This window comes from Stigmatopora argus, chromosome 8 (assembly GCF_051989625.1).
Source record: "Stigmatopora argus isolate UIUO_Sarg chromosome 8, RoL_Sarg_1.0, whole genome shotgun sequence".
Taxonomy (NCBI): domain Eukaryota; kingdom Metazoa; phylum Chordata; class Actinopteri; order Syngnathiformes; family Syngnathidae; genus Stigmatopora; species Stigmatopora argus.
The window spans coordinates 9,451,348-9,474,570 of record NC_135394.1 but is presented as its reverse complement, the minus strand read 5'-3'; the positions used below and the strand labels follow the sequence as shown (position 1 = coordinate 9,474,570).

Genomic DNA, 23,223 nt, shown 5'->3' with positions numbered 1-23,223 from the left:
AACCAATAACAATAAATATTTTAATTTGAACACACAAAAAATAAAACTTCAATTATTCTATGTAATACAATGTATTTGTTAAATAAAATGTTATTTGTTAATATGTTATTAAGGCTCATCACCAGTGTAATTCTTTTTTTTTTTAAAGAGAAGATGAAATGAAATAATATAATGGAAATATTACACACTACATAAATTCCAAGTAAACTTAAGGGGAAATTATTTACAATACGTTTTTAAAGATATCACACCAACATTGTCCACTTTTGTGGCCCGTGATGCGTTTGAGTGTCACAAGGTTGTCCTTACATCTGCTTGATTAGTACTGCGCATGCGCACTTCCTACTGTGTCTACCAGTGAAGTCCACGCGGATGTCATTCGGGTGCATACATTCTGTAGCTATCGTCCAAAGGCACATTTTTTCGTACTTCTGCCGAATAAACGTCACTCTTTTCGGGGACGAGAAGAAGAAGGACCCCGCTCCAACACTTTGACGTAAGTTGGGAAACTTTTGGGTGGAGGACAAGCTAGTTTAGCTTCTATCCTAACTTTGGGTGCAAAATGAATCAATGGGGTAAAAATTGTTATTTGTTCACATATGAGTGTGCAGCGCTAAGTAACGCGGAGTGGTCGGTGTGTTGTTCCTCCATTTTCTTAGGGAATAACTTTTGCTATTCCACGTGCGTGTAAGCGTGTGTTTTGGTGAATCTTGAAATCATGAAATGTGAGGGGAGAAAGTGAGAGTCACATTGTTTGAAAAGGGACGCCTGCCACATATTGGTCTTTTCTATTTGTTACGTGGGAAAACCCATTCACTGCCCAAAGTCATGTGATTGATTGTTTATGTACTATTTGCCAAGAGAAAAATCAATAATTCCCTCTATCTTCCTCGACTGACTGTGTTGTGGATAGGATGAGGTGATGAGGTTATCTTTGTTTAAAATCAATAATACCAAATGATGTATGCTACAGGTATGCTTACTTTAGCAGAGTTGCATAACTGAATGTCTAAGACAATATGCAAACCATTTTGCCTTAAAGTAGTTTTTTTTCAAATCACAATGGAAAAACTGTAAGGTATTTACAGGTATATTTTATGCATGCACAAATAAGATTTACATCATAAAATCCAAGTTAGGTGAATTGAGGTACTACCTTGGATAATTTAATAAGAAACTTTTCCACAAGTATGAGTTTGGAAAAATTCTGACTTATTAATGATATATTGGTAAAAAAAATATGGGGGCAAAGTGGACACAAATTATGAAAATACACAAATATTAGAAATAAATATTTTGATGAATAAAGCCAAAATACAAGACAAACTAAGAAAGCACTTTGAGAGAGCTGAGTAGTGTCTAAGCAGCCAAATTCAAAGCATGGCCACATATCTGGTCTCTGTGACCTGTGACCCGAATTATCTAGTTATTTACAAGTTAGTGCAATATTTTTTTTCTGACCCTTTACCTCATTAGATTCAATTTACTCTTCCATTTCATATTTCCAACATATCCTGCAAACAAGAAAAAAAACATATATACTTTAAATAAATAATGCACATTATGTCCCAAAAGTTACTGTGTTAAGCTTTTGAAGTTTTTATTTTGTGCCCATTAGCAATGGCTGTGGTGAGGTTTTACGGTGGCAAGGTGAGGGGGCGGAGCCTCCAGCAGGCAGCCAAGCTCCACCCCCAGTTGTCCATCTCAACAGAGCTTTGCTACAATGTGGAGCTGACGGGTAAGTGTTACACAAATGTCAAATAGCTGACCATAAGGTCCGCATTCCACATTGCCAAGTTTTTTGTCACACTAAAACTGAGACAGAGATGAATCCTTACTGAACTTTTTCCAGCATAAAAATGAATTCTTTCTCATCCTTTCTCACGTAAACTTGACATTTCAAGCATGGGTGTGGAGACTTTTTAAATTGTATTGTTTGTCAATGCTGTGTGTTGCAGGTAGCGAGAATTTAAGCCAGGAACATAAGGAGGTCCTCGTCTGGTTGTTCCGACCTCCGATGCAGACCGAACCATTGTGTGAGACCCCCAAACTCAAAGAGGAAGATGGCGCCACACTGGTGGAAATTGGACCAAGGTATGCAAACCTAGTGTCTCAAAAAAGTACAGTATTTTACACATATTCATCTGCTTTGCTTATTCTTCTCATTTTCTTCTGCTTCTATCTTCCTAATATTTATGAGCAAAGTATTTCCTTTTTCTTGTGCTCTTCAGGCTGAACTTCTCCACCGCTTGGTCCACCAACGCCGTGTCCATCTGCCAGAGCGCCGGCCTGACCAACATCACACGTGTGGAACTGTCTCGACGATTTCTTATCAAGGTGACCGTGCCTCAAAAGAAATGATAGAAAGCTTGAAATATAGTTTATAATTAGTTGAATTGATTGACTAATCTACTTCCATTAATGACGATAGACATAAAATTCATTTAGTCTAAGCCATTGAATGTGTTCAAACCCTTGTGCTTTAAATATACATAAAATATGCGTTACTTTCTACCAGCCGACGAACTACACGGACGTAGCCGCTATTCAGAAGGAAGTGAAAAATCTCGTCGATCTCCTGCACGACAGCATGACCGAGTGCATCTACGAGCGTCCTGTCACCTCCTTCGTCGTGGACGCCAGGTCTCAGCCCGTCTTTGAGGTGGACATCATGGGCGAGGGCCGAGCAGCCCTTGAGAAAGTCAACGACCAACTGGGTAATATATCGATCCCTCCTTTTGTTTTAGTAATTGGTTCTCTTGTTATTAAACATCTTAAACCTCTTTTTCTCTATTTTACGCTTGCTGTCAGTGTAGCTGCTCTTTATCTTCTGGTTGAGGTAATGCTGTCACATGCGCGCATGCTAATGTTATTACGGGTCACACAGCCATCATGATTCTTATTAGGCTGCTCGTGCTTGCACGTGTGACCATCCGTGGAAGCATCCCTTAATACGTCTTTCAACTTGAATGATCTGCTCCTTTATCTTTGTTGTAAACTGCATGTTTTTTTGCATTTCCTCCTACTGTGCTTGCTCACTTCTGTCTTTTCCTCATTGCGTTGTATTTGAGGAGAAACATAACAAAGCCTTCTTAAAATAATCCGTAAATCATTTTTATAGATTTTCAGGAAAAACAGACCCGTCTGTTTTTTAAAATATATTTGCTAATAATATTACATGACAATATTTTAAAAAGGTGACCACAGGTAACGTATCATGAAATTAGGGCTGAGTGATTTTATGATTGAAAATTGTGCGGTCAATTTTTACATGGATCTTGGTGATCAGCCGTATCGTATTAATTGACCATATATATGGGCATATTGAATCGTTGATTGTTTAGCGACTTGAATTACTTTGTATTTGCTTTAGGGCAGTTGTTCTAAAAAAAATTGACTCCATAACAAGTCGGATTTGACACATGCGCTTCGCAGGTCTGGCCTTTGACGCCTGGGATCTGGATTTCTACACCGCCATGTTCCAGAGGATACAGAGGAACCCAACCAGCGTGGAGTGTTTCGATTTGGCTCAGTCCAACAGTGAGCACAGCCGCCACTGGTTCTTCCGAGGCCAAGTGCTCATCGACGGGCAGGAGCAAGAGGAGACACTCTTCCGCCTCATCATGGACACCCAGAAGCACAGCAATGGCAACAATGTCATCAAGTTCTGCGACAACAGCAGGTAGGACACGACGACCGAGCTAGCGAATGTTGGCCAAACTGCCCGGTGTCTTTTTAGTGGTATTCAAGGCGTGGAGCTGGAATGCCTCTACCCCAAAGACACGTCACAAGCGAGTCCCTACGAAACACGCCAGTCACTACGACACGTCATCTTCACTGCCGAGACGCACAACTTCCCAACAGGTTACATTGTTCAGATGATGCATGAACTGTATTTAACATTTTGGAAATAATTAAAGATAAAGTTACAATCTTGGTTTGCGGGCGATTTCAAAGTCCAGTCTTGATCAAATTATTTCAAAATATTACCGGTGAGAAAAAAGACAAATAGATTAAGACTCACCCCAACAAATAATGTATATTAAATACAAAAAAATGTATTGAAATTACAGGGGTGGCACCATTCAGTGGCGCCACCACCGGCACCGGCGGCCGCATCCGAGATGTTCAGAGCGCCGGGCGGGGAGGCCACGTTATTGCTGGCACTGCCGGGTACTGCTTTGGCAACTTGCACATACCAGGTGCAGAAACAAACTTCTGTAAAAACTCGTGTTTGTTTAAAACACCATTTTAAAACCTCTTCTGTCCCCCCAGGTTACGTTCTCCCATGGGAGGAAGACGGAGAGGAATGGGAGTACCCAAGCAGCTTTGCTCCACCACTGCAAATAGCCATTGAGGCCAGTAACGGCGCTTCTGACTACGGCAACAAGTTTGGGGAGCCGGTTTTGTCTGGTGGGGACACCAGGTCGTCATCAATGTGACCTCAATATGGAGGGGAGGAAAAAAACGAAACTATTTTTTTGCTAGGATTTGCTCGTTCCTTTGGCATGAGGCTGCGCGATGGTGAGCGACGAGAGTGGATTAAGCCCATTATGTTCAGCGGGGGGATAGGTTCCATTGAAGATACGCATGTAAAGAAAGAGCAGCCAGAAAAAGGTACTTTTTAAAGAGAGTTTAGATGCTCTCCCTGGGCTTGCGTGGTTTTTTTCCAGGTACTCTGCTTTCTTCTCACATCCCAAAAACCTTGCATGGATGGCTGGTTGAACACTAAATTGCCCCTGGGTATGAGTGTGAGCGTTAATGGTTGTGATTTGCTGGCCAACAATTCAGGTTGTCCCCCGCCTGCTGCACATAGTCGGCTGGGATAGGCTCCAGCACCCCCCGCGATGGCAGCCAATGAGTTAACGAACATCCCCTCTCCTGCTGTCAGGTATGGAAGTGGTCAAGATCGGCGGCCCGGTGTACCGAATCGGCGTGGGAGGAGGAGCGGCGTCGTCCGTTGAAGTAGGGCCAGCAAAATCCAATTATTGTGATTCAACATTAATGCTTAAATGTGTTTCGACGCCCTGCAGGTTCAAGGTGACAACTCCAGCGACAGGGACCTTGGCGCCGTGCAGCGAGGAGACGCCGAGATGGAGCAGAAGATGAATCGCGCGCTGAGGGCCTGTCTGGAACGACGTGGCGGCAACCCCATTTGTAGCATCCATGACCAGGGAGCGGGAGGGAACGGTAGTAATGACTGGAATGTTACGGGAGAGATTTAATGATGACACTCACCCTTTTTCTTCTCCAGGAAATGTTCTAAAGGAGCTGAGCGAGCCTTCTGGCGCTGTCATTTACTGCAGCCGGTTCAAGGTGAGCCGAGGAACAAAGATCTAAACTCGGGGGAAGACAGTATAGAAGTGCAAAAGTCGGCGGAGGTCAAATCAGTGGGTGTCGTTTCAGAAAGGCGATCCCACGCTGAGCGTGCTGGAGTTGTGGGGGGCTGAGTATCAGGAGAGCAACGCTCTGCTGCTAAGCCCATCGGACCGCTCCTTTCTGGAGAGGGTCTGCCAGCGGGAGAAATGTCCCGTGGACTTTGTGGGGAATATCACTGGCGACGGCAAGGTGAGCGCTCAACAAGCAGATGTTTTACTAATTATGTATTTTTTTTAAGGCTACTAGTTTTAAATTATTATTATTATTATTATACAGAATGCCTTTAATCGCAAATACTATTTTAAAGTCGATAAATTAACTTCCCAGGCTAGGATTGCTGGCAGGGATGAATATCCGTTCATTTGCTGCCAACTCTCCCAAAACAAATGGATTGGATGTACTATATGATTTATTCCAGATTATTATTTCATTGTTATGGAAGTACATTTAAAAGTGCGCTAATTACTACTTTTCAGTTCATTATTATCCTAAATGCATTTAATCCCACATAAATGAGCAACTATTCCCCAGCCCTAATTTTTGATAATTTACCATTTAACCACTCATCAATTAAACGCTGATTATCAAAAGCCCTTGCTAATACTGTGATTTTACACTACATTTTAACCTCACTTTAAAGTTTAAACCCTTAGGGTTATACTACAGCAAGGTTTATATGTTAACAAATACATTTTTTGTCAAATTCTACTCCAATTACATTTTTCATCAAAATACAGAGTGAGGACAAATCTGAATAAATATGAGGGGAAAGTGCGTCAGCCTTCCTACATTGTATTCACTGCGTGCGTCTTTAAACAGATTGTGCTGGTGGACGACGAGAGAGCAGGTGGCGAGTCAGTTGTCAACGGGCGCCATCCTGTGGACCTGCAACTTGAATGGGTGCTGGGCAAGATGCCTCAAAAGGAGTTCAAGATGGAGAGGCTAAATCCCGCGCTTCAGCCATTGCTGCTTCCCGCCAAGCTCACAGTAAAAGACGCCTTGGAGAGAGTTTTGCGCTTGCCCGCCGTAGCGTCCAAACGCTACCTGACTAATAAGGTTTGTTAAAGATCCTTGGAATAAAATAAACTAGGAGCACTTATAGAGAGGTAAAAAAAAACGTTTAAATTGTCACTTTTTGTAGGTGGACAGATCTGTGACAGGATTGGTCGCGCAACAACAATGCGTGGGCCCCCTCCACACGCCCTTGGCAGATGTGGCAGTGGTGGCCCTGTCGCCCTTTAGCCTAGAGGGGGCGGCGACGGCTATTGGCGAGCAGCCTGTCAAAGCTCTGGTGAATGCGGCGGCGGGCGCTCGCATGGCGGTGGGCGAAGCGCTCACCAACCTGATGTTCGCTAGCGTCACCGCGCTTAAGGTGAGCGTAGGCCTTGGCGTGAATAATTCATGAACTTACAGATGCTTCGTTCCAGGACGTGAAGTGCAGCGGCAACTGGATGTGGGCCGCCAAGCTGCCCGGCGAGGGGGCGCTTCTTTGGGAGTCGTGTAGGGCCATGTGTAAGGTGATGGGGGAGTTGGGGGTTGCCGTCGACGGTGGCAAGGACTCGCTCAGTATGGCTGCACGGGTGGCAAAGGAAACTGTTAAAGCACCAGGTATGTTCACTATTCCAGTCTGCTCAAGGTTTCTATTATTTTTGTTTGTTAGTTTCAACAAGGGCTACCTTCTTAGTCAGAGGACCTGTTATGTCTGTGTTTCTAAAGAAAAGACAGTGGCCTGTCTACATCGGGGATCTAAAGTGTGTGTCCTGACAATAAATGAAAAAAATGGAAAAGACTTCTTTACGTTAAGTGCTAATTTTGCTTGTGTTTCAGGAGCACTGGTAATCTCGGCCTATGCCGTGTGTCCAGATATCAGGGCCACCGTCACGCCCGATCTCGAGGATCCAGACGGAAAAGGTAAGGCGCACACAAACCAAAGGGACGTTCCAGTTCTGACCTTTGACCATTGCTTGCGTGTTCAGGCATGCTACTGTGGGTTCCGCTCAGTCCGGGCCAGCACCGTCTAGGCGGTTCAGCGTTGGCACAGTGCTATGCTCAGTTGGGAGATTGTTCTCCCGACATGGAGCAGCCGCAACTCCTGGCTGCCTGCTTCAACACCATCCAGACCTTAATCACAGGTACTAAATGATTAAATTAATCAACAACTATTTTGATTGTCAATTAATTCTTAAGAGACAAATGGTCCAAACTCTTCCTTCTTGAACCTCCTAACAGTAAATACATTCTCATTTTTATTTTTACTAAATGAAATATTCTTGCTCAGACCGTCTTCTCAGCGCCGGACACGACATTAGCGACGGAGGCCTTATTTCCTGTATACTGGAGATGGCCTTTGCTGGAAACCGTGGCGTTGACGTGGACGTGCCTTCGCTGGGAGCCCCCGGAGGTCCCTCTTTATCTTTTGAGTATTAAGAAAGCAATAAGTCGGATGTGCTGAAGGGTTTCTGCCCTCCTTGCAGTCATGGAGCTTCTCTTTAGTGAGGAGTTAGGTCTTGTTCTGGAGGTGTCAGAGGCAGATGAAGAAAGCGTGTGCCGCAGATTCACGGATGCCGGCGTCCCGTGTCACCATATCGGCACGATCAGCGGCTTCGGCCCTGAGGCGACGGTGAGGCCTCTTCCTCCTCTTCTTCATCCGCTCCCTTTTATTTGCACTTAGTGCCTCCCTTTTTTTCCCAGGTGACGATGCGCGTAGACGGGCAAGAGGTCCTGAGGCAACCCCTGGCCCACCTCCGAGCTTCATGGGAGGAGACCAGCTTCCGTCTGGAGCGCCTGCAGGCTGACGAGCTCTGCGTTCAACAGGAAGAGGAGGGGCTCGCCAAGAGGACGCAGCCTGACTTTAAAGTTACTTTTGACCCTTCTGAGGTGCACCTTTGCAAGCAGCCTGGTATGACGAGCTTTTATGCAATATGGACAGTAGGTTAATTTGTGCTGAGTTTGGCGTAGGTGCAAATTGTTGAACTTAGGTTCTGTTGTAGCTGCAGTGCAGCCTCGTGCGGCCGTGGTGAGGGAAGAGGGCAGCAATGGCGACCGAGAAATGTCGGCTTCGCTCTACATGGCAGGATTTGAGGTAGGATACAGTGGAACTGCCTCTGTCCAATGCTAAAATCTATCTACACAAGAGATTTTTGAAAAACCAATTGTATGTGCAGGTGTGGGACGTGACCATGCAGGACTTGTGCTCCGCCGGCATCACGCTGGACCCGTTTAACGCCGTCGTGTTTGTGGGAGGTTTCAGCTATGCCGACGTGCTGGGCTCGGCTAAAGGATGGGCCGCCACCGTGGCTTACAACGCCACCGCCAAAACCCAATTTGAACATTTCCGGCGTAGGGACGACACGCTTAGCCTGGGCGTGTGCAATGGCTGCCAGCTGCTGGCTCTGCTGGGCTGGGTGGGGGAGAGCCAAGATGGCGCAGGTGAGATGCGCTCGCTTGGTGAAAGCAGCACCAGTTGACAATCACTGGTTCCGAATGATTTTTTTTTCTGTTTTGTGTTTTTGTGCAAAAATTTTGAAAACCTCAAAAAAAAATCTTTACTTTTTGATTGTCGGTTGTAAGTGATTAATGGATTATTCAGTGATTAGAATAGAGTAAACTTATTTTTTTAGTTTATACGAGTAAAATTAGTTTGAATTCTCATTCATCAAGTCCAAATTGAATTGTTCACCTATCTTGAATTTTGCTCTTTGAGTTTTCAGAAGAGGAAAAGCATACTCTATTGTGTTAAGATCAGGTGAATAGCAAAAAGCTCCACTTTTTCGCCTTCAAAAAGTCTTGAACAATTTTTGCCATTCCTCAAAGTTCCTAAATTAGTGTGCTGTCTGATTGTCTTTCAGAGTCGAATGTTGTTCTAAGCCACAACAAGTCGGGCAGGTTTGAGTCTCGATTTGTCACTGTGGGAATCCAGAATTCACCCTCTATGTGGCTGTCCGGCATGGAGGGCTCAGTTCTGGGCGTGTGGGTGGCTCATGGAGAAGGTACCAGATCCATTTCCTTCAATTGATCCATTGCAAGCACAATTTCTCACTGTTTTCTGGCAGGGTTGATGCAATTCCGTAATCCACGGGTCCTGGATGAGCTCGCCTCAAGCGGCCTGGCCCCGCTCCGTTACCTGGACGATGGCGGCCGGCCCACAGAGGAGTACCCCATGAACCCCAACGGCTCACCGCTGGGCATCGCCGGCCTGTGCTCCGGAGACGGCAGGCACTTGGCAGTGATGCCCCACCCGGAGCGCTGCACGCTGGGCTGGCAGTGGCCGTGGGCACCTCGCAGCTTCCGCCCCCAACTGGAGACGTCGCCCTGGCTCTGCATGTTTCGTAACGCCGCCGCTTGGTGCAGCCAAAAGTGTTAAATGCACATTTTTCCCCATGTTATTGCTGTATTTTTTCACTCTTAATTTACTGCCTGTCATTGATGTCTTTAGTTCAAGTTGACATCCAGTTCAAGTGGAATAGATATGTCTCTGTCAACCAATGATTATGTTGACTACCCACCCCTGTTTAAAGTTTTGTTTTGCTGTTTAGAAGGATCATTAAACTACTGCCATTGGGATGTCAATCAGCTGCAATGCCGTCGTTTTTTTGTTTTTTTTTTTCTAATGCGGTGCATGTGGGTACTGTGCCACTTCCAGCCCTACTATACAGACTAATTAACAGCAAGAGACAAAATGTTTCTTTTGGGAAGAAAACAATAAATATTTTATTGTATACATAAAAACAGTACAAATATTTACAACGAAGTCCAAAGTGGTAGAATGCTGGTTGTCATACACAATGATTGACTTTAAAACATTATAAAAGACACTAACATGTAGCATTTTGTCTTCTAAGGGGTGCTTTGAGAATGTCCTCTTTCAGGCACCATCTGATGATTGACGTTGAGGACGCACAGGAGGAGAAGGACCACTACTACCAGATCGTCCAGCAGTCCCAAGAGCCCGCAGAGGGACGGTGCCGCTTTTGGGGAGCCCGCCGGCGATGCCATGGAGACGACGGTGCCCACGCAGCACACGGCCACCCGAAGGAAAAAGAGCGACACCAAACCACCCAGGGTGCCCAACCCCCTTTGAAGAAGCAGGGGCCCATCCAACAGGTAGTCTCGTATCTATATATTTTTTTAACATTGTAAGTTTGTTTTAGTCATTCACTGCCATTGACAGCGACATCCAATCCGTTTTGACTGGAAGAAGCTGGCGGCGAATGAGTTAAAAATACCGACCCGTCTAGGCGCTCCCGAATAGCGTTTGTTGTAGTCGCTTATTTGGCCCGCGACGTATTCGGACTGACGGTCCAGTCGACTCTCGTTAAACAGCTGACACATGACGCTCACCTGTGGAAAATAAAATATTATTTGTGTAATGCGCTGCCAGTTCGTGCTCATGAAACTAATTACGAGGCTTATAAAAAGAGGTTTGTTGCTACAGTGAACACAGTTGTTCATGTAACGTTAGTCTATGATTGTGTACATGTTAGGACTGCTACAAACGATTTTTTTGACAGCCGAGTTTACGATATACTGTAAATCAGCACATACTGTAGTATACCTTCTGTCTACAGAGAGGGCAGTTGACTGCATCTAACCATGGGCCGTGCCTCCAGTAGGTGATTAAACATGGAGCTGCAAAAGCATAGAAAAGAGATATACACCGATTATAAAACTGGATGTGAGAATATTAGTGTTAAAGCCAATTTTCTATTTGGGCAAAATATGAACTCATTAGTGTCATATCCAACAATCACTGCCAACCACCCAAATGTGAATGGAAAAAAAAATAGGATTAAAGAATTCCTATCACTACATTTGAGGCTGCTGCCAAAAGTTAGCCATTAAAACGGTGCCAGATGGCCTCCGGTCTAAACACTTCACATGATGACTTAAATACACAAATGGGTGACGCTAGCAGGGAGCCGGCACAACAATTTGTACTGAAAAACAGCCAGCTATTGGACAACAATATCAGCCTCCATTTTGCTTTCTGTTACAAAGCGAATTTTTTTATATGTCCTATTAGAATAGCAAAAAACTAAGTCACAAGGTAAAATATTTTTATCGCTCTGCCATTAACGATGAGAGATGTGACTCTTTTCATCTTTTTGCTGTGAATTTAAATTACTTTGTAACTAATAGAGCCAATGAAAGCATTCGTTCAATTTGCTGCCAAATGGATTGGACGTCTATCACAGTCAAGGCTAGCCCCTAAGTTTACATTCACACAATGCGTATTTTCCAGAGGGCTTTTTAAAAATCATAAATTTAACCTATGTATATAAACATCACCAGAATCAGCAATGACTACCATTAAGAAAACGTACAATCTGCTTGCTTGGGGCAGAAACCTACATGTCTCAGCGTGTGTGTGCTCCTACCGCAAAATAAATGTCCGCAGTTGGTCCGCACGGGCAGGCTGGCAGCTTGTAGACACACGGGACAGTGTTGCTCTCGTTGGCTTGTCAATGGATACGACTGCAGACATTTATAGGCCAGTTAGCCCCAATAAAATGGGCACCATGAAGAAGTAGATGGGGAATAAACACAATTGTGACCTTGTTAAAGCTCCCATAAAAGAGAGTGGTAGTATTTCAGATTTTTTTATAGCATGAACTTGTCATGTATTAGTCGCTAAATGGAACATATAATTTTAGCATGTAATATTAAAGGCCCCAGCTCATCTTAATGTGAATAGTCATTTTTATTTTAAAATGAAATTCTCAAATTCTCACCATGCTGGCAGTGGGCTGTGGCGTCTGGCCTTGGGCCGAGCTTGGGTGACCCTGACCCGTTGGACCTTGAGAAGGAAGACAGCGCCATCTGAGAGATGACACCATGCCAAGGTAAATACATGTCATGGCAAATTGAATCGCTGTAATGATTACATTTTTGCGATGACGTCCTTTTTTTGGGAAGTGTGGTTTTCAATAGCGATGAGGTTAAAGGGAATTCAGATTTTGTGGAAAATGCGTATCAATGATAGAAAGTTAAAAATTATCTTGCATTGAGAGTTCTGATGATTAAAATTTTATTGTCAATATTTTAGGGACATAAAATGATGGAATAAAAAGCAAGTTAAATAAAAGCTCAACATTTGGACATGTTACTGAATTAAAACAATTGGGTCTACTTTATAATTATTGATTGAATGAATGAATGTTCTAATGGAATGAAATGTATTGATTTTAAAAATTAATCCCAAAGTGGTTTAAGATACAAAAAAATATAAATGGAATTAACGAACACATTTAATACATAATGTACATTGGTTTGTAAATCAACAATTTCAATTGCCATCAAGATTTCAGATAGCAATTTGATATTTTTCAAAGACTGTCAAGATTTGCTATATTTCAAGGGTCTTTGAACAAATCCGTTACATTTTACCATACACAAAAAAATATAAACCACTTCAGATTTTTTTCCATTTCGGGAATTAAAACATTATTTTTAACAAAATGCCATAGTGAAAAGATGTCGATCGATATTTTATGTTTTGTCTGATCTATAACAACGGATCATTCATTACACACACAATACCAACATTTATAAATTCAAATACATTCACCACATTCAGTGTAAAAGTACAACAGACCTCCAGTTTCAAATCTACTCATTATTAGCACAATTTCATCCACAAACTTTACCAAATTTTGCCATTTGTAATGGAAAGTGTGTCCCAACCTGGTTTGGGCGATCTGACCGGCGCTCATAGCAAAATTGACGAGAAGGAAGTAAAATGCAGGCGCCACCATGTTATCACAGCCTATATAACATCTGCCTGTTAATCATCAACCGCATTTTCCTCCAAAGCTTGGCGTAGTACAAGCGAAAATCCTTACAACTGGTCTCAACGCAGCTCATTAGGATTGTAAAGTAGTGCGGGAAAACGTTCCCGTAAACCATAAAACGAAACATTCCAACCAAGGTCACATGAGCGGGTGCGCTTAAAAGTAGGTTAAAGCTGACCTGGACAATTATTGACCAAACACGCTACTCCACCTGATTGTGATACCACTAATGTCAACACAAAAACAGTGACATGAGAAATTTCAAGTCAATCAGACCTGTTTGGAAAGGCAATCCGCCAATCCGATAGAACTCCTGAGCTTGGTACTTGGGTTTCCGTCATATGTATTGCTACAGGATTTTTAGAGCATTACAACTTATATGTCAATCACAGGTTATAGTTGATGGAAATCATCCATTTACAATTTTAGGGATAAAAATCGCTAAAAAGGACGTCTATTTCAAAAGTCATTTGCAGATAATCTCATTCACTTCCATTCCAGGTCAGAGTATGTGCTGTGGTAGTTAGTAAAAGAGGAAAATTGATATAGAAAACTACTTTTGACAGCAATAGACGTCCAATCGCTATCAACTCGGAGGGGCAGGAAGCGATCATTCGATTCTTTTTTTTTATTTCCGTACAGGGTATGCAGTTATCTATTTGGCTACATTTGACAATGCAAGACATTTTAATATGGAGGGGGCGAAGAAGCAATCATTCGGTGGCTATTAAAGATGAGCATTCGGGGACAGTTCTCCCAGTTTAAATAAAATGGCCGTCAAATGCCGTCAAGGACATGCAATTATTAAATATGATTACTTTTAAAACAGGAAACTGCACTGAATTTGTGTGGGAAATCATGTGGGAATTGTCTGAGCGAATATTGGCTCGATAATATTGGTACTACACATACAAGAGATCTAAAAATAACTCTCGGAGGGGTTAGTGGATTTAGGGTCACAGAAGAGAGATAAAAAGCAGTAACTGAGAAGTTGCAGAACCAAAGTCCACACTGGTCATTGTTGATCGAACACCACAGGATGATGTGTGTTTTGATTTTTTTTTGTACGTGAAATGTCATTTCAATTAGTGAGTCGTTTAATTTGTGTTTTCTTTTGCTTTTATGACTAGATAACTTATCTTTCCTCAGAAGATACACTGTTTATCTTTTTTTTTTTTACCGGTAGTACATCCAATTCATTTAGACTGGGAGTACTGGCATTTTTTGCTCCTAATAAAAGTTATCCAGAGAACACTTTGGTGTTTTGGACATTTGTTTCTCATATTTTATTAAGATTTATTATCCAAACTAAAGTAGCTAGCTATCCATCTTTATTCGGCTTTGTTACCCTAATTTATACCAATTTTCAAATCATTATGATTGAAAATAAACTCTTGAATTACTTTCTCAGCAGCAGTGTTTGACACATTTTCCTTTGAAGAGTGTATGTAAGCTCATGCAAAATGTGTAAATATTGTACAATAGATAGTGAAATTGGTTAAGTGTAAAATATTTTGCAAGTTGGTAAAATTGATTTAGTCATATGACAAATCCAATGATTATTAGGAGGGTTTGTAATGAATTAGATTCAGAAATCAATCACATACTTTTTTCTGTTTGCTTTGTGTTAAGTGAACACCAAATACATCACGAATATTTTTATTTTTAAGAAGAGATAAACACATTTTTGACAGTTTATTTACATATTATTAATTAATATATAGCAGAAATTTTGAAAACGAAGGCATTTTTTTCATATTTTTTATAGCCTTATTATCCTCCTCCTGGCTTTTTAAATGTAGGCGTTAATCATTTGTAAATCGAAGGGCTCCGATTTGCCCGAGCAGCAGTCAATTTCGCGCATCTCGACGTTGATTGGATACGCGACTAGCGCAAGTAAGCCCAGAAACAATTCGGCGTACCAGTGAATTGCTATTCATTTTCATGGTTAGGCTCTTTTATGGCGGAAAGAACCACCACCACCTCCATCCTTACGTAAATTACGTTAAGGCGTTACCTATTGACAGCAGGTGAGGTCAAATGCAAAAGAGGAAACGGAGCGGACGTACACCGCCTGCTTACTGTATAGTAGTTGGTCTTTTTTTCCATCCGGGACAAATGGACGAAAACACAACGGTTTTGGTTGAAAGCCTCATAATATGGGTGAGTTTTGGTCTGTGACGCACGGATAGCAAAAAATAATGCCCACCGCACCTGCTTGGAGGCGCTCGGGTTTGCAGTAAACGTTTACATAACTATAGTCGTCATTAAGAACTAAAACAAGCTTTCTGTCTGTATTGTAATCTTGTAGTATTCGTTTTTCAAGATGTCGCGTGCCACAGCTAATGTAAACAGAGGTTGCCAGGCTGGCGACCTCGAGACCATTAATCCGGTTATCTAAGCAGACAAGCGACGACATTCATCTAATTAAGTCATTATTTCCTTAACAATTTCTATAGAGTGAGTGTCACTACACACGTGTCTGGTCACAGACATGCCATTTTGGTTCAATTCAACGATATATACTACTATGTGGTTAAATTAAAAGGTATGTGGTCAAACTTTTCTGTTTGAGACATCTATAAGTTTCTAATTTACCTAAATGCTTGTGCGAAATTTCAATTTCATTAATATTTGTCATTAGTAAGTCATTTTGAGCAATTTTAGTTGATTAGGAACTTAACTATTTTGATAGTTGATTTAGTCGTTTAGATACACATATAGACTAAAAGTGATCAACATCTTTTTTTATCCTTTTAGTTGTAAATACTACTATACTTTGATTTCTGTAGTCCATGGAAGTAGTTGGTTATCTTTCTGAATAATATAAAAATCGATAACAGCATACCTTTACTATTGTACTTGAAAACAATGAGACAGTTACAGTGTTGCATAATCATAATTCAACTTTCTAGCTGGTCTATCAATTTAAAATTTTGATGATTAAAAACTGAAATTTGATGACTGCTGCTATTTTTGCCCAAGGAATTGAGTCATCCTTTTGTAAGGAATTTCAATGTCAAGCAGAAATGTTTTGTGGCCTTTAAAAACTTTTGAACTGTCTGGCTTATTCGTTCAATTAGAAGTGTTTTTCGTAGGGCCCATAAAGTACTACACTTTTGAGGCGTCTGAAGTTCAATCAGACATCTTTGTTAAGCCACTCTTCACAAGTTTGCATTTAGAGCCCTAATCCGTTTAACTGGCCGTCGAGCGACTACACCCAACTCACTCCTAACAGTTTGTTTTGGCAACAGCAGCCCTATAAGTAAGCTAACCTGTTAAATCCATGTAAGAATTTAATTAAAGGGTCATTTGAGGTAACATTTTGTTGTCATTTTTCCCCCAGCTACAGACCTTCAACACGTCTGCTCCATGCACAACAGTAGAGGACTTGACCAGTGGAGCTGCCTTATCACAGGCTTTGCATCAAATGTGAGAGGACACATACGCACGCGCACAAGCACCCCCTGCGGTCTTGGGACATGAGATTTTGATATTTGTATTGTACATTTGCTACTTAAGTGCAATGAAGAACCTAGCCTATTTTTGCTAAATCTTTACTATCTACTATTACTAGCTACTACTGACAAACAGTTTTTGTTCTAAAGTTGAATTTACTTCATCAAAATTCATCTAAGCCATTCATTAAGAAGCAGTGTGTGTCGCGCAGAGACCCTTCGTGGTTCACTGACGCTTGGCTTGCTCGTATCAAAACCGACGTGGATGACAACTGGAGGCTGAAGGTAAACTGTTATTTGTCAGCGTCAATGGCACTGAATGGATAAATATAGTATCTGATTTTGTGTGTGTCACAGCTGAACAACCTAAAGAAGATACTCCAAATGGTGTTGGAGTATTACAGCGAGGTAAGCGCCTCCTCATTTCGTTCGGATTCATGTGGCCAACGAGGCACGTTGTGTTGTTAGCAAAAGGCACAAGAAAGAAAACAGTGTGTATTGTGGCTAAAAAAGCTCAGATCAAGTCTGGTATGCGCTTATGTGATCATATCACCGGGGCCAAAAAAGTTAACCATTTTGTGGTAGTCGTAACTTGATGCACTTTGGACTAGGTCTTGGTCCAGGGACTTTCTGACTTCCCTCTGCCTGACGTGGCCTTGGCCGCCGAGGACTCGAACCCGGCGGAGCTGGGCAGGCTACTGCAGCTCGTACTGGGCTGCGCTGTCAGATGTGAGCGTAAGCAAGGTATAGATAGGGCTAAGCCAATTGATGTAATATGGTATTTTTGTCAAAGGCTAAATATTTAAGTGCATTTTTTTTTTCTAACAAATTCGCTACTTCATTCCACGGCCACGAAAGTAAAAGGAACAAAAAACAACTGAATGTGAATCCCTTTTAACAGAGTACATCCAAATCATCATGACGTTGGAGGAATCGGTGCAGCATGTCGTCATGGCGGCCATTCAGGAGGTTCGTGCTACATCTAATAAACTCTTATGTTTTGTAGTAAAAAAAAATAGTTTTAAATACAATTGCGACTAAAACTTTGCACTGATAAAATTGGAATATAAAATATTCCACGCATAAATCCCTAAACTCGGAATTTACCGTAGTTGTTTTGGTCAACAATGTCTGGAAATTATTAATCGAAAAATAATTTTTGTTTTGGCCTCTGTCGATTAATCAAGGCGCTCCTAATATAATGTTCATTGAAGAAAATGGCGTTCTCGTATATGGGTGAAATGTTTAACTCTTTTTTTTTAACAGCTCTTACACAGAGAGACCGTGGCCCCCTTAGGAGCAGAGCAATCTGGAAACCTCGAACAGCAGGTCAGTACGATTAACTCCTTCGCTGCCAGAGCCTTTGAAGTTCAAATGTCACGGAAGTCTTTCAATTTCAACGCCAATGAGTTAAAGCACAAATGAGCATGCAGTCATTCATACTCCGTTTGTCCCTGCCGCATGTGTTCAGCTCCGAAAAGCTCTGGAGGAAGTCACGTCGGAGAAGGAAGCGCTCGCGCAACGCTGCCAGGAGCTTGACCAGCAGGTGACTCCACTTCTTTTAAAGGACCCTCCCGCACACAAACACAGCGAGAGCACATGCACACTCGTCCGCGGTGCCAGTGTAAATAAAATATTGCCTTTGTCTGGAGCTGCTGTGGCAGAAGGATTGTGAGCTTATATAGTCTGCCCAGCCACTTTGCGGTCATTCCGCTCAGCAGCGGGCACTGACTGACCAATCACTCTCGACAGATTCGGTTGTCGTTCCCTTTGCCGTCCCGCCGGACCGTCAGGTAAGCCCCACATGAGCGAAACTAATCCCCCGTGCTGTTTGGATGTTGACGCTAACTCGGCTAACGGGGGCTCCATTAAGGTTGCTACATGGACACGCTGTGTGATTTGAGTAATTTTAATTCAGTGGTTTTTCTGTACTACCCAGGCAAATGTGGGCTGACTAACTGCCAACTGAGTGTTTGTGCATGGATTAACTTGCACTCTGTTCACCACCGCCAGTCTTTTAAGAGTCTCGTTCTCCAAGGTTACTACCTGTGTTTTTCTTCTTGGAACTTCTTGATCAGGTGGCTGTTCTCCAAGAGGAACATAACAGCCTGCTCGCCGAGAACGACGTCCTCACCGACCGAGCCAATCAGTTGGAGACGTTTGACGACCCCAACACGCCGTCGGGCAGGAAGCACAGCCAGCTACAGCAACAGCTAGAAGTGCTCCAGGAGGAGAACTTCAGGTAGGTGACCGCTTACCAACTTGTGCCACTAGGCGGAGCCCAAAGCCAAGCATGAAGACCTTGGGGATCACTGAAGAAATGGGACATTTTACAAAACATGCAGTATCTGAACTCATTTACATTAAAACTCAGTTAAGAACAATAATTGTTATTCGTTTTTTAAGTCGTTTTAAAATACCAAATAAGTCTGGCGTATCACCTAATTGCATACAATTTTTCTCTTGTCCCGCTATCCCCATAAACAAATGTACTCAAAAGTAAAACTATAAAAATGAGTTGAAATTAGATTTTTGTTTGGGTTTTTTTCTTTTTTTTTCTTTTTTTTTCTTTTCTCGTGACTGTTTTTTGTAACTGTGGGAACATTTGTTTTAATACACATACTATGTAGTGGAAAATCTGATAAATAAACGCTTTGATTCCTTTGAGCAAAAATGTGCTCCTATTGTGAACTGACCCTGAAAGTAATTTTGTCAGGCTGGAGGCCGCAAAGGACGACTACAGGATCCACTGCGAAGAGCTGGAGAAGCAGCTGGTGGAAGTCCAGCACCGCAACGACGAGTTGACCGGCCTGGCCGAGGAGTCCAGGTCACTCAAGGATGAGCTGGACGTACTGAGGTCTGTTAGCTTTTGCCCAAAAATGAGCAATATTATTTGGCTCACGGTTTCCCGCGCAAGTGAAAACATCTCATTTTGCCTTCTAGGAACTGTTCAGACCGAATGGTGATGCTGGAGGCTTCGGTGGAAACGTACAAGCGTAAACTGGACAACCTGGGGGACCTGAAGAGGCAGATGAAGCTCCTGGAGGAGAACAACACCATCTACATGCAGAACACCGTCAGCCTGGAAGAGGAACTGCGCAAGGCCAACGCCGCCCGGGCACAGCTGGAAACGTATAAGCGCCAGGTAGTCGGATGTATTTAAAAAAAAAAAGAAAGTTTTGAGAATTATTTCTTTGTCCTTGATTTATTTTGAAAAGACAAAAAAATCAACAAAGGACCCCTGATTTGGTGTATTCTGGTTGTTTGCACCCCTTCAGGTCCAAGAGCTACACTTGAAGTTGTCAGACGAGGCAAGGCGAGCGGACAGTCACGACTTTGAAATGAAAAGGCTGGAAGAGAAATACGAACTGGTGACGAAGGAGAAAGAGGTGGGTCTCTCTAGGAACTGGGGAGGGTGTTGGGAAATGAGAGGAGCGTGAGTAACTTTTCCATCCACCTGCAGCGCATCATTGTGGAGAGAGACTCTCTGAAGGAACTCAATGAGGAGCTTCGGTGCACCCAAGCGCAACAGCACCAACTCTCCCAAGCCGGTAGGGTGCATTCAGAAAACTTTTGGGTCATTCCAGAATTGGTTGTCTTGGTCAACAAAAGAAATTGGAAAAATGAATTTTCTCTTGCATATATATTCATGGTATTAATCAACTTTACCGGATAGATTAGCTATTTTACAGATCTATTGTGAAATTTTCATGATTGGATTGATTTAGTTTTTATTTATAGTATAATTATAGTAAGAGGGTTGCGAAGCTATACCAATGTGCAATTTTTTCAAAGGAGTAGAAACAAACTGTTCTTGTCTTGAGGACAAAGGGGAGAAAATTTACATTTTTAGGCCATGCTTCAGTCCTATTTGGTATTTTCAAACATATTTTCAAGCGTCCTTTCGTCTTAGTTTTTTAAGATTTGGTCTCCAAACGAGTAAATGCTATTTTAAGATTTCGTATGTGGGTTATTTCAATTTGGAAAGTGGAACATAAAATGTCCTCCAATTCTGAAATGCCCCTATAACGTTTTCCCGCGGTTGATCTTCAATTCTAAACCTCATCAGCGGTTCTCTCTGGTGTGCGGCAGGGATGCTGCATTCCACAAGCCCCAGTCACGATAACCTAGCAGCAGAACTGATCCCCGTCGAGCACAGGTGCAACAGTCCCATCAACACGTACGACGGCTGGCCGGTTAGCCCAACGCTGACTTTTGTGGTTGGCGCGTAGGGAGAAGTTCATCAGGCTTCAGCATGAGAACAGGATGCTTAGAGTGCAGCAGGAAGAGTTTGAGAGAGAGAAGATCGCATCTCTGCAGTCTCAGCTGGAGAACGCTCACAAGAGCCGCAGTCGATTGGACACGGAGAACAGGTTACCCCTCCTTGCAGCCTGATTATTTGTTCAGTGTCCTTACTCTGCCTTATTCCTACTTTCCCAAAGTGCAGATTGAGTCGCCAACGAGTCGGGGAGCTGCAGCAGCAGGTTGAAGACCTCCAAAAGGCGCTGCAGAGTCAGGCGGTCAAGCCTGATGACGTGAGTGCGCTGGCAGATGTCTATTGTGTTTGCATACCTACATTGATTATTAACTGTCCTTCCTGTCCCTGACACATAGTCAAACCTGAAGCGGAAACTGGACGCGCACATGTAAGTATCAGACTGGACTATGATTCTGGATGGAACTTGAAAGCATACATATTTCTATAGTTTATATTTTTATAGTTTCACAGTTCAAATAGTGTATAAGAAAAACTAGTGGAAAACTGGTAACTATGTTGCTACCTGAGAGTACCTACTTTTGCCACGTGACCATTTTTGCGGGACAAGGTTTTGAAGCCCCAGGAATACTATCTGGATGTTTCTTTACAGTAAGAGGCCTTTTGCTTGTTTCATCAGGGTCCAGCTGAATGAGGCCCAGGACGAAATCATGAAGAAGAAAGAGCTCCTGGAGGACCTGCAGCCCGACAACACTCAAAACTGTGAGTGTCTCGTCCCCACAGGATGACGGAATTCCCCACCCGAATCAGTCCAATTATGGGTTTTTTTCAGCATTAAAAGTGGACGAGCTCATGGCTGCGCTGAAAAAGAAGGATGATGACATGAGGGCCATGGAGGAGAGGTACAAATTGTACCTAGAGAAAGCTCGAAATGTGAGTAACAGGAGTTGAATGAAGTTCTATTTTTTCCCCACTTAAGAAGTTGAAGGTTTGAGCCTCTTTGCCTACAGGTGATCCGAGCTCTAGACCCTAAATTGAACCCAGCGACCGCTGAGATTCAGGCTCTGAGGAACCAGGTGACAGACAGAGACAAACAGATTCTCAACCTAGAGGTAATTGTACTATCTTCTACTGTCACATTGGGAGAAAATTAAGGCCAATATGGCTCCACAGCGTCAGTGTGAGCAGGCCCGACTGCGCGAGTACGAAGAGAAACTGATAGTCTCCGCTTGGTACAACAAGGTAAGGTCCAAGATGCGCTTTTGAAGCCGCCATCCACGCTCAAGTTACTCAAGAACATGCTGTCGCCCTTCAGAGTTTGAACTTTCAGAAGCTGGCCATCGAGTCGCGTCTGGGTGGCCGCGCTGGTGCCGCTCTGTCAAGTTCTGGCCAGTCCTTCTTGTCGCAACAACGACAAGTGTCGAACGCCCCTCGCCCCGTGCTTTCCATCAGCGTGCCCAACACGACCTCCAAGTAGAGTTGTGTGGAGCCCACATGTTTAACTCAGTCAGCGTTTTCTGGCCTTTATTGTAAAAAAAACATATATATTACTCACAAAGTTAGCTATTTTGGTCTTTTTGTAGAAGAACATTCTTTTTTATACTCAATTTTACCGATTGATTTCTAGCAATAGTTTTTATTTTGACCGTATTGGGTCATTTCTCTCTACTGCTTTGGCAAAATGGAGTGAAATCCCTGAGGAAAAAAAGGACCAATCCAGTCTCAAGTGACCTTAACATGTCAGCGCCGTGCCAAAGGCTAAAGGAAGATGGGGATCCAGGCCGCTCAGCTGACTAGAGTTTCTCTCGACACCAGATCATCAGGAACAGGACGGAACAGAAGCCTGACAACCTTTAACTACTTACAAGATAGAGGACGGTGATGTCGGAGCTTGCATTACGTTTGTGAATGTCATGTGAAATTTGGTAGATTTTGTACCGGCCACCGACTCATCACTGACGGACAATCAGGGGGCACAAAATGGTGACTGTCTCATCTTATTAACCATGGAGTTGCACTTAAACACCAGCTTTTTTTCCAAAATCCAAATGTCTTAGAATTATAGCCTGGGTCCTACAATGGCATAGTTTTTAATTGGGGGCGTTGATGTTCGGGGCTTTGCTAAGTGCTTTATCAACATTAGGCAGGCTTATTCTGTCACGATGTGTTAATATGCAGATTTGCTTAATTTTGATTAGACATTTGACAATTTTCCTGTATTATATGGTAAAATAAAGCTGTCCAAATATATCTGTATTTAATGGTTGTATTAAAAGAAATGTTTTGAAGCAAAATTATGATGGAATTAAATTTAGTTTTTATGAATTTTCTGGTGTCATGCTGATTAAGTTACATATCTATATTCTGGGTGTGTACATTT

The 23,223-nt window shown here is 42.7% G+C and overlaps 3 protein-coding genes across 5 annotated transcripts; 2 read left to right on the top strand and 1 right to left on the bottom strand.

The window, feature by feature from the left end:
* Positions 1-346: 346 nt before the first annotated feature.
* Positions 347-9,854, top strand: pfas (phosphoribosylformylglycinamidine synthase). The gene is made up of 26 exons (XM_077607123.1): positions 347-496; positions 1,619-1,738; positions 1,959-2,094; positions 2,232-2,337; positions 2,519-2,717; positions 3,436-3,682; positions 3,740-3,864; positions 4,074-4,202; positions 4,276-4,413; positions 4,489-4,617; positions 4,892-4,965; positions 5,034-5,190; positions 5,255-5,316; positions 5,407-5,568; positions 6,199-6,435; positions 6,521-6,751; positions 6,807-6,987; positions 7,207-7,290; positions 7,356-7,511; positions 7,658-7,780; positions 7,854-7,999; positions 8,071-8,278; positions 8,370-8,461; positions 8,544-8,808; positions 9,228-9,368; positions 9,432-9,854. The coding sequence occupies exons 2-26, from the start codon at positions 1,621-1,623 to the stop codon at positions 9,740-9,742; spliced, it is 3,957 nt and encodes a 1,318-aa protein (XP_077463249.1). The 5' UTR covers positions 347-496; positions 1,619-1,620; the 3' UTR covers positions 9,743-9,854.
* A 287-nt stretch (positions 9,855-10,141) lies between these two features.
* On the bottom strand, positions 10,142-13,227 carry LOC144079276 (E3 ubiquitin-protein ligase RNF170-like). Its single transcript, XM_077607946.1, has 6 exons — positions 13,063-13,227; positions 12,111-12,198; positions 11,757-11,853; positions 10,934-11,007; positions 10,609-10,719; positions 10,142-10,494 (listed from the first exon to the last, which is right to left on the bottom strand). Exons 1-6 carry the CDS (start codon positions 13,131-13,133, stop codon positions 10,216-10,218), a joined length of 720 nt encoding a protein of 239 aa, XP_077464072.1. The 5' UTR covers positions 13,134-13,227; the 3' UTR covers positions 10,142-10,215.
* Positions 13,228-15,115: 1,888 nt separating this feature from the next.
* hook1 (hook microtubule-tethering protein 1) lies at positions 15,116-22,721 on the top strand. Of its 3 annotated transcripts, XM_077607649.1 has the most exons (23): positions 15,366-15,717; positions 16,352-16,434; positions 16,516-16,601; positions 16,840-16,912; positions 16,985-17,035; positions 17,239-17,371; positions 17,529-17,596; positions 17,894-17,956; positions 18,099-18,173; positions 18,706-18,869; positions 19,344-19,484; positions 19,571-19,772; positions 19,906-20,016; positions 20,091-20,178; positions 20,720-20,786; positions 20,860-21,000; positions 21,075-21,162; positions 21,242-21,273; positions 21,523-21,605; positions 21,676-21,776; positions 21,854-21,955; positions 22,017-22,085; positions 22,159-22,721. In XM_077607649.1, the coding sequence occupies exons 5-23, from the start codon at positions 17,012-17,014 to the stop codon at positions 22,318-22,320; spliced, it is 1,914 nt and encodes a 637-aa protein (XP_077463775.1). In that variant the 5' UTR covers positions 15,366-15,717; positions 16,352-16,434; positions 16,516-16,601; positions 16,840-16,912; positions 16,985-17,011; the 3' UTR covers positions 22,321-22,721. The 3 variants fall into 3 exon arrangements, with proteins under 3 accessions (XP_077463773.1, XP_077463775.1, XP_077463774.1); XM_077607647.1 differs by lacking the exons at positions 15,366-15,717; positions 16,352-16,434 and adding an exon at positions 15,116-15,332; XM_077607648.1 differs by lacking the exon at positions 16,352-16,434.
* Positions 22,722-23,223: the final 502 nt, after the last annotated feature.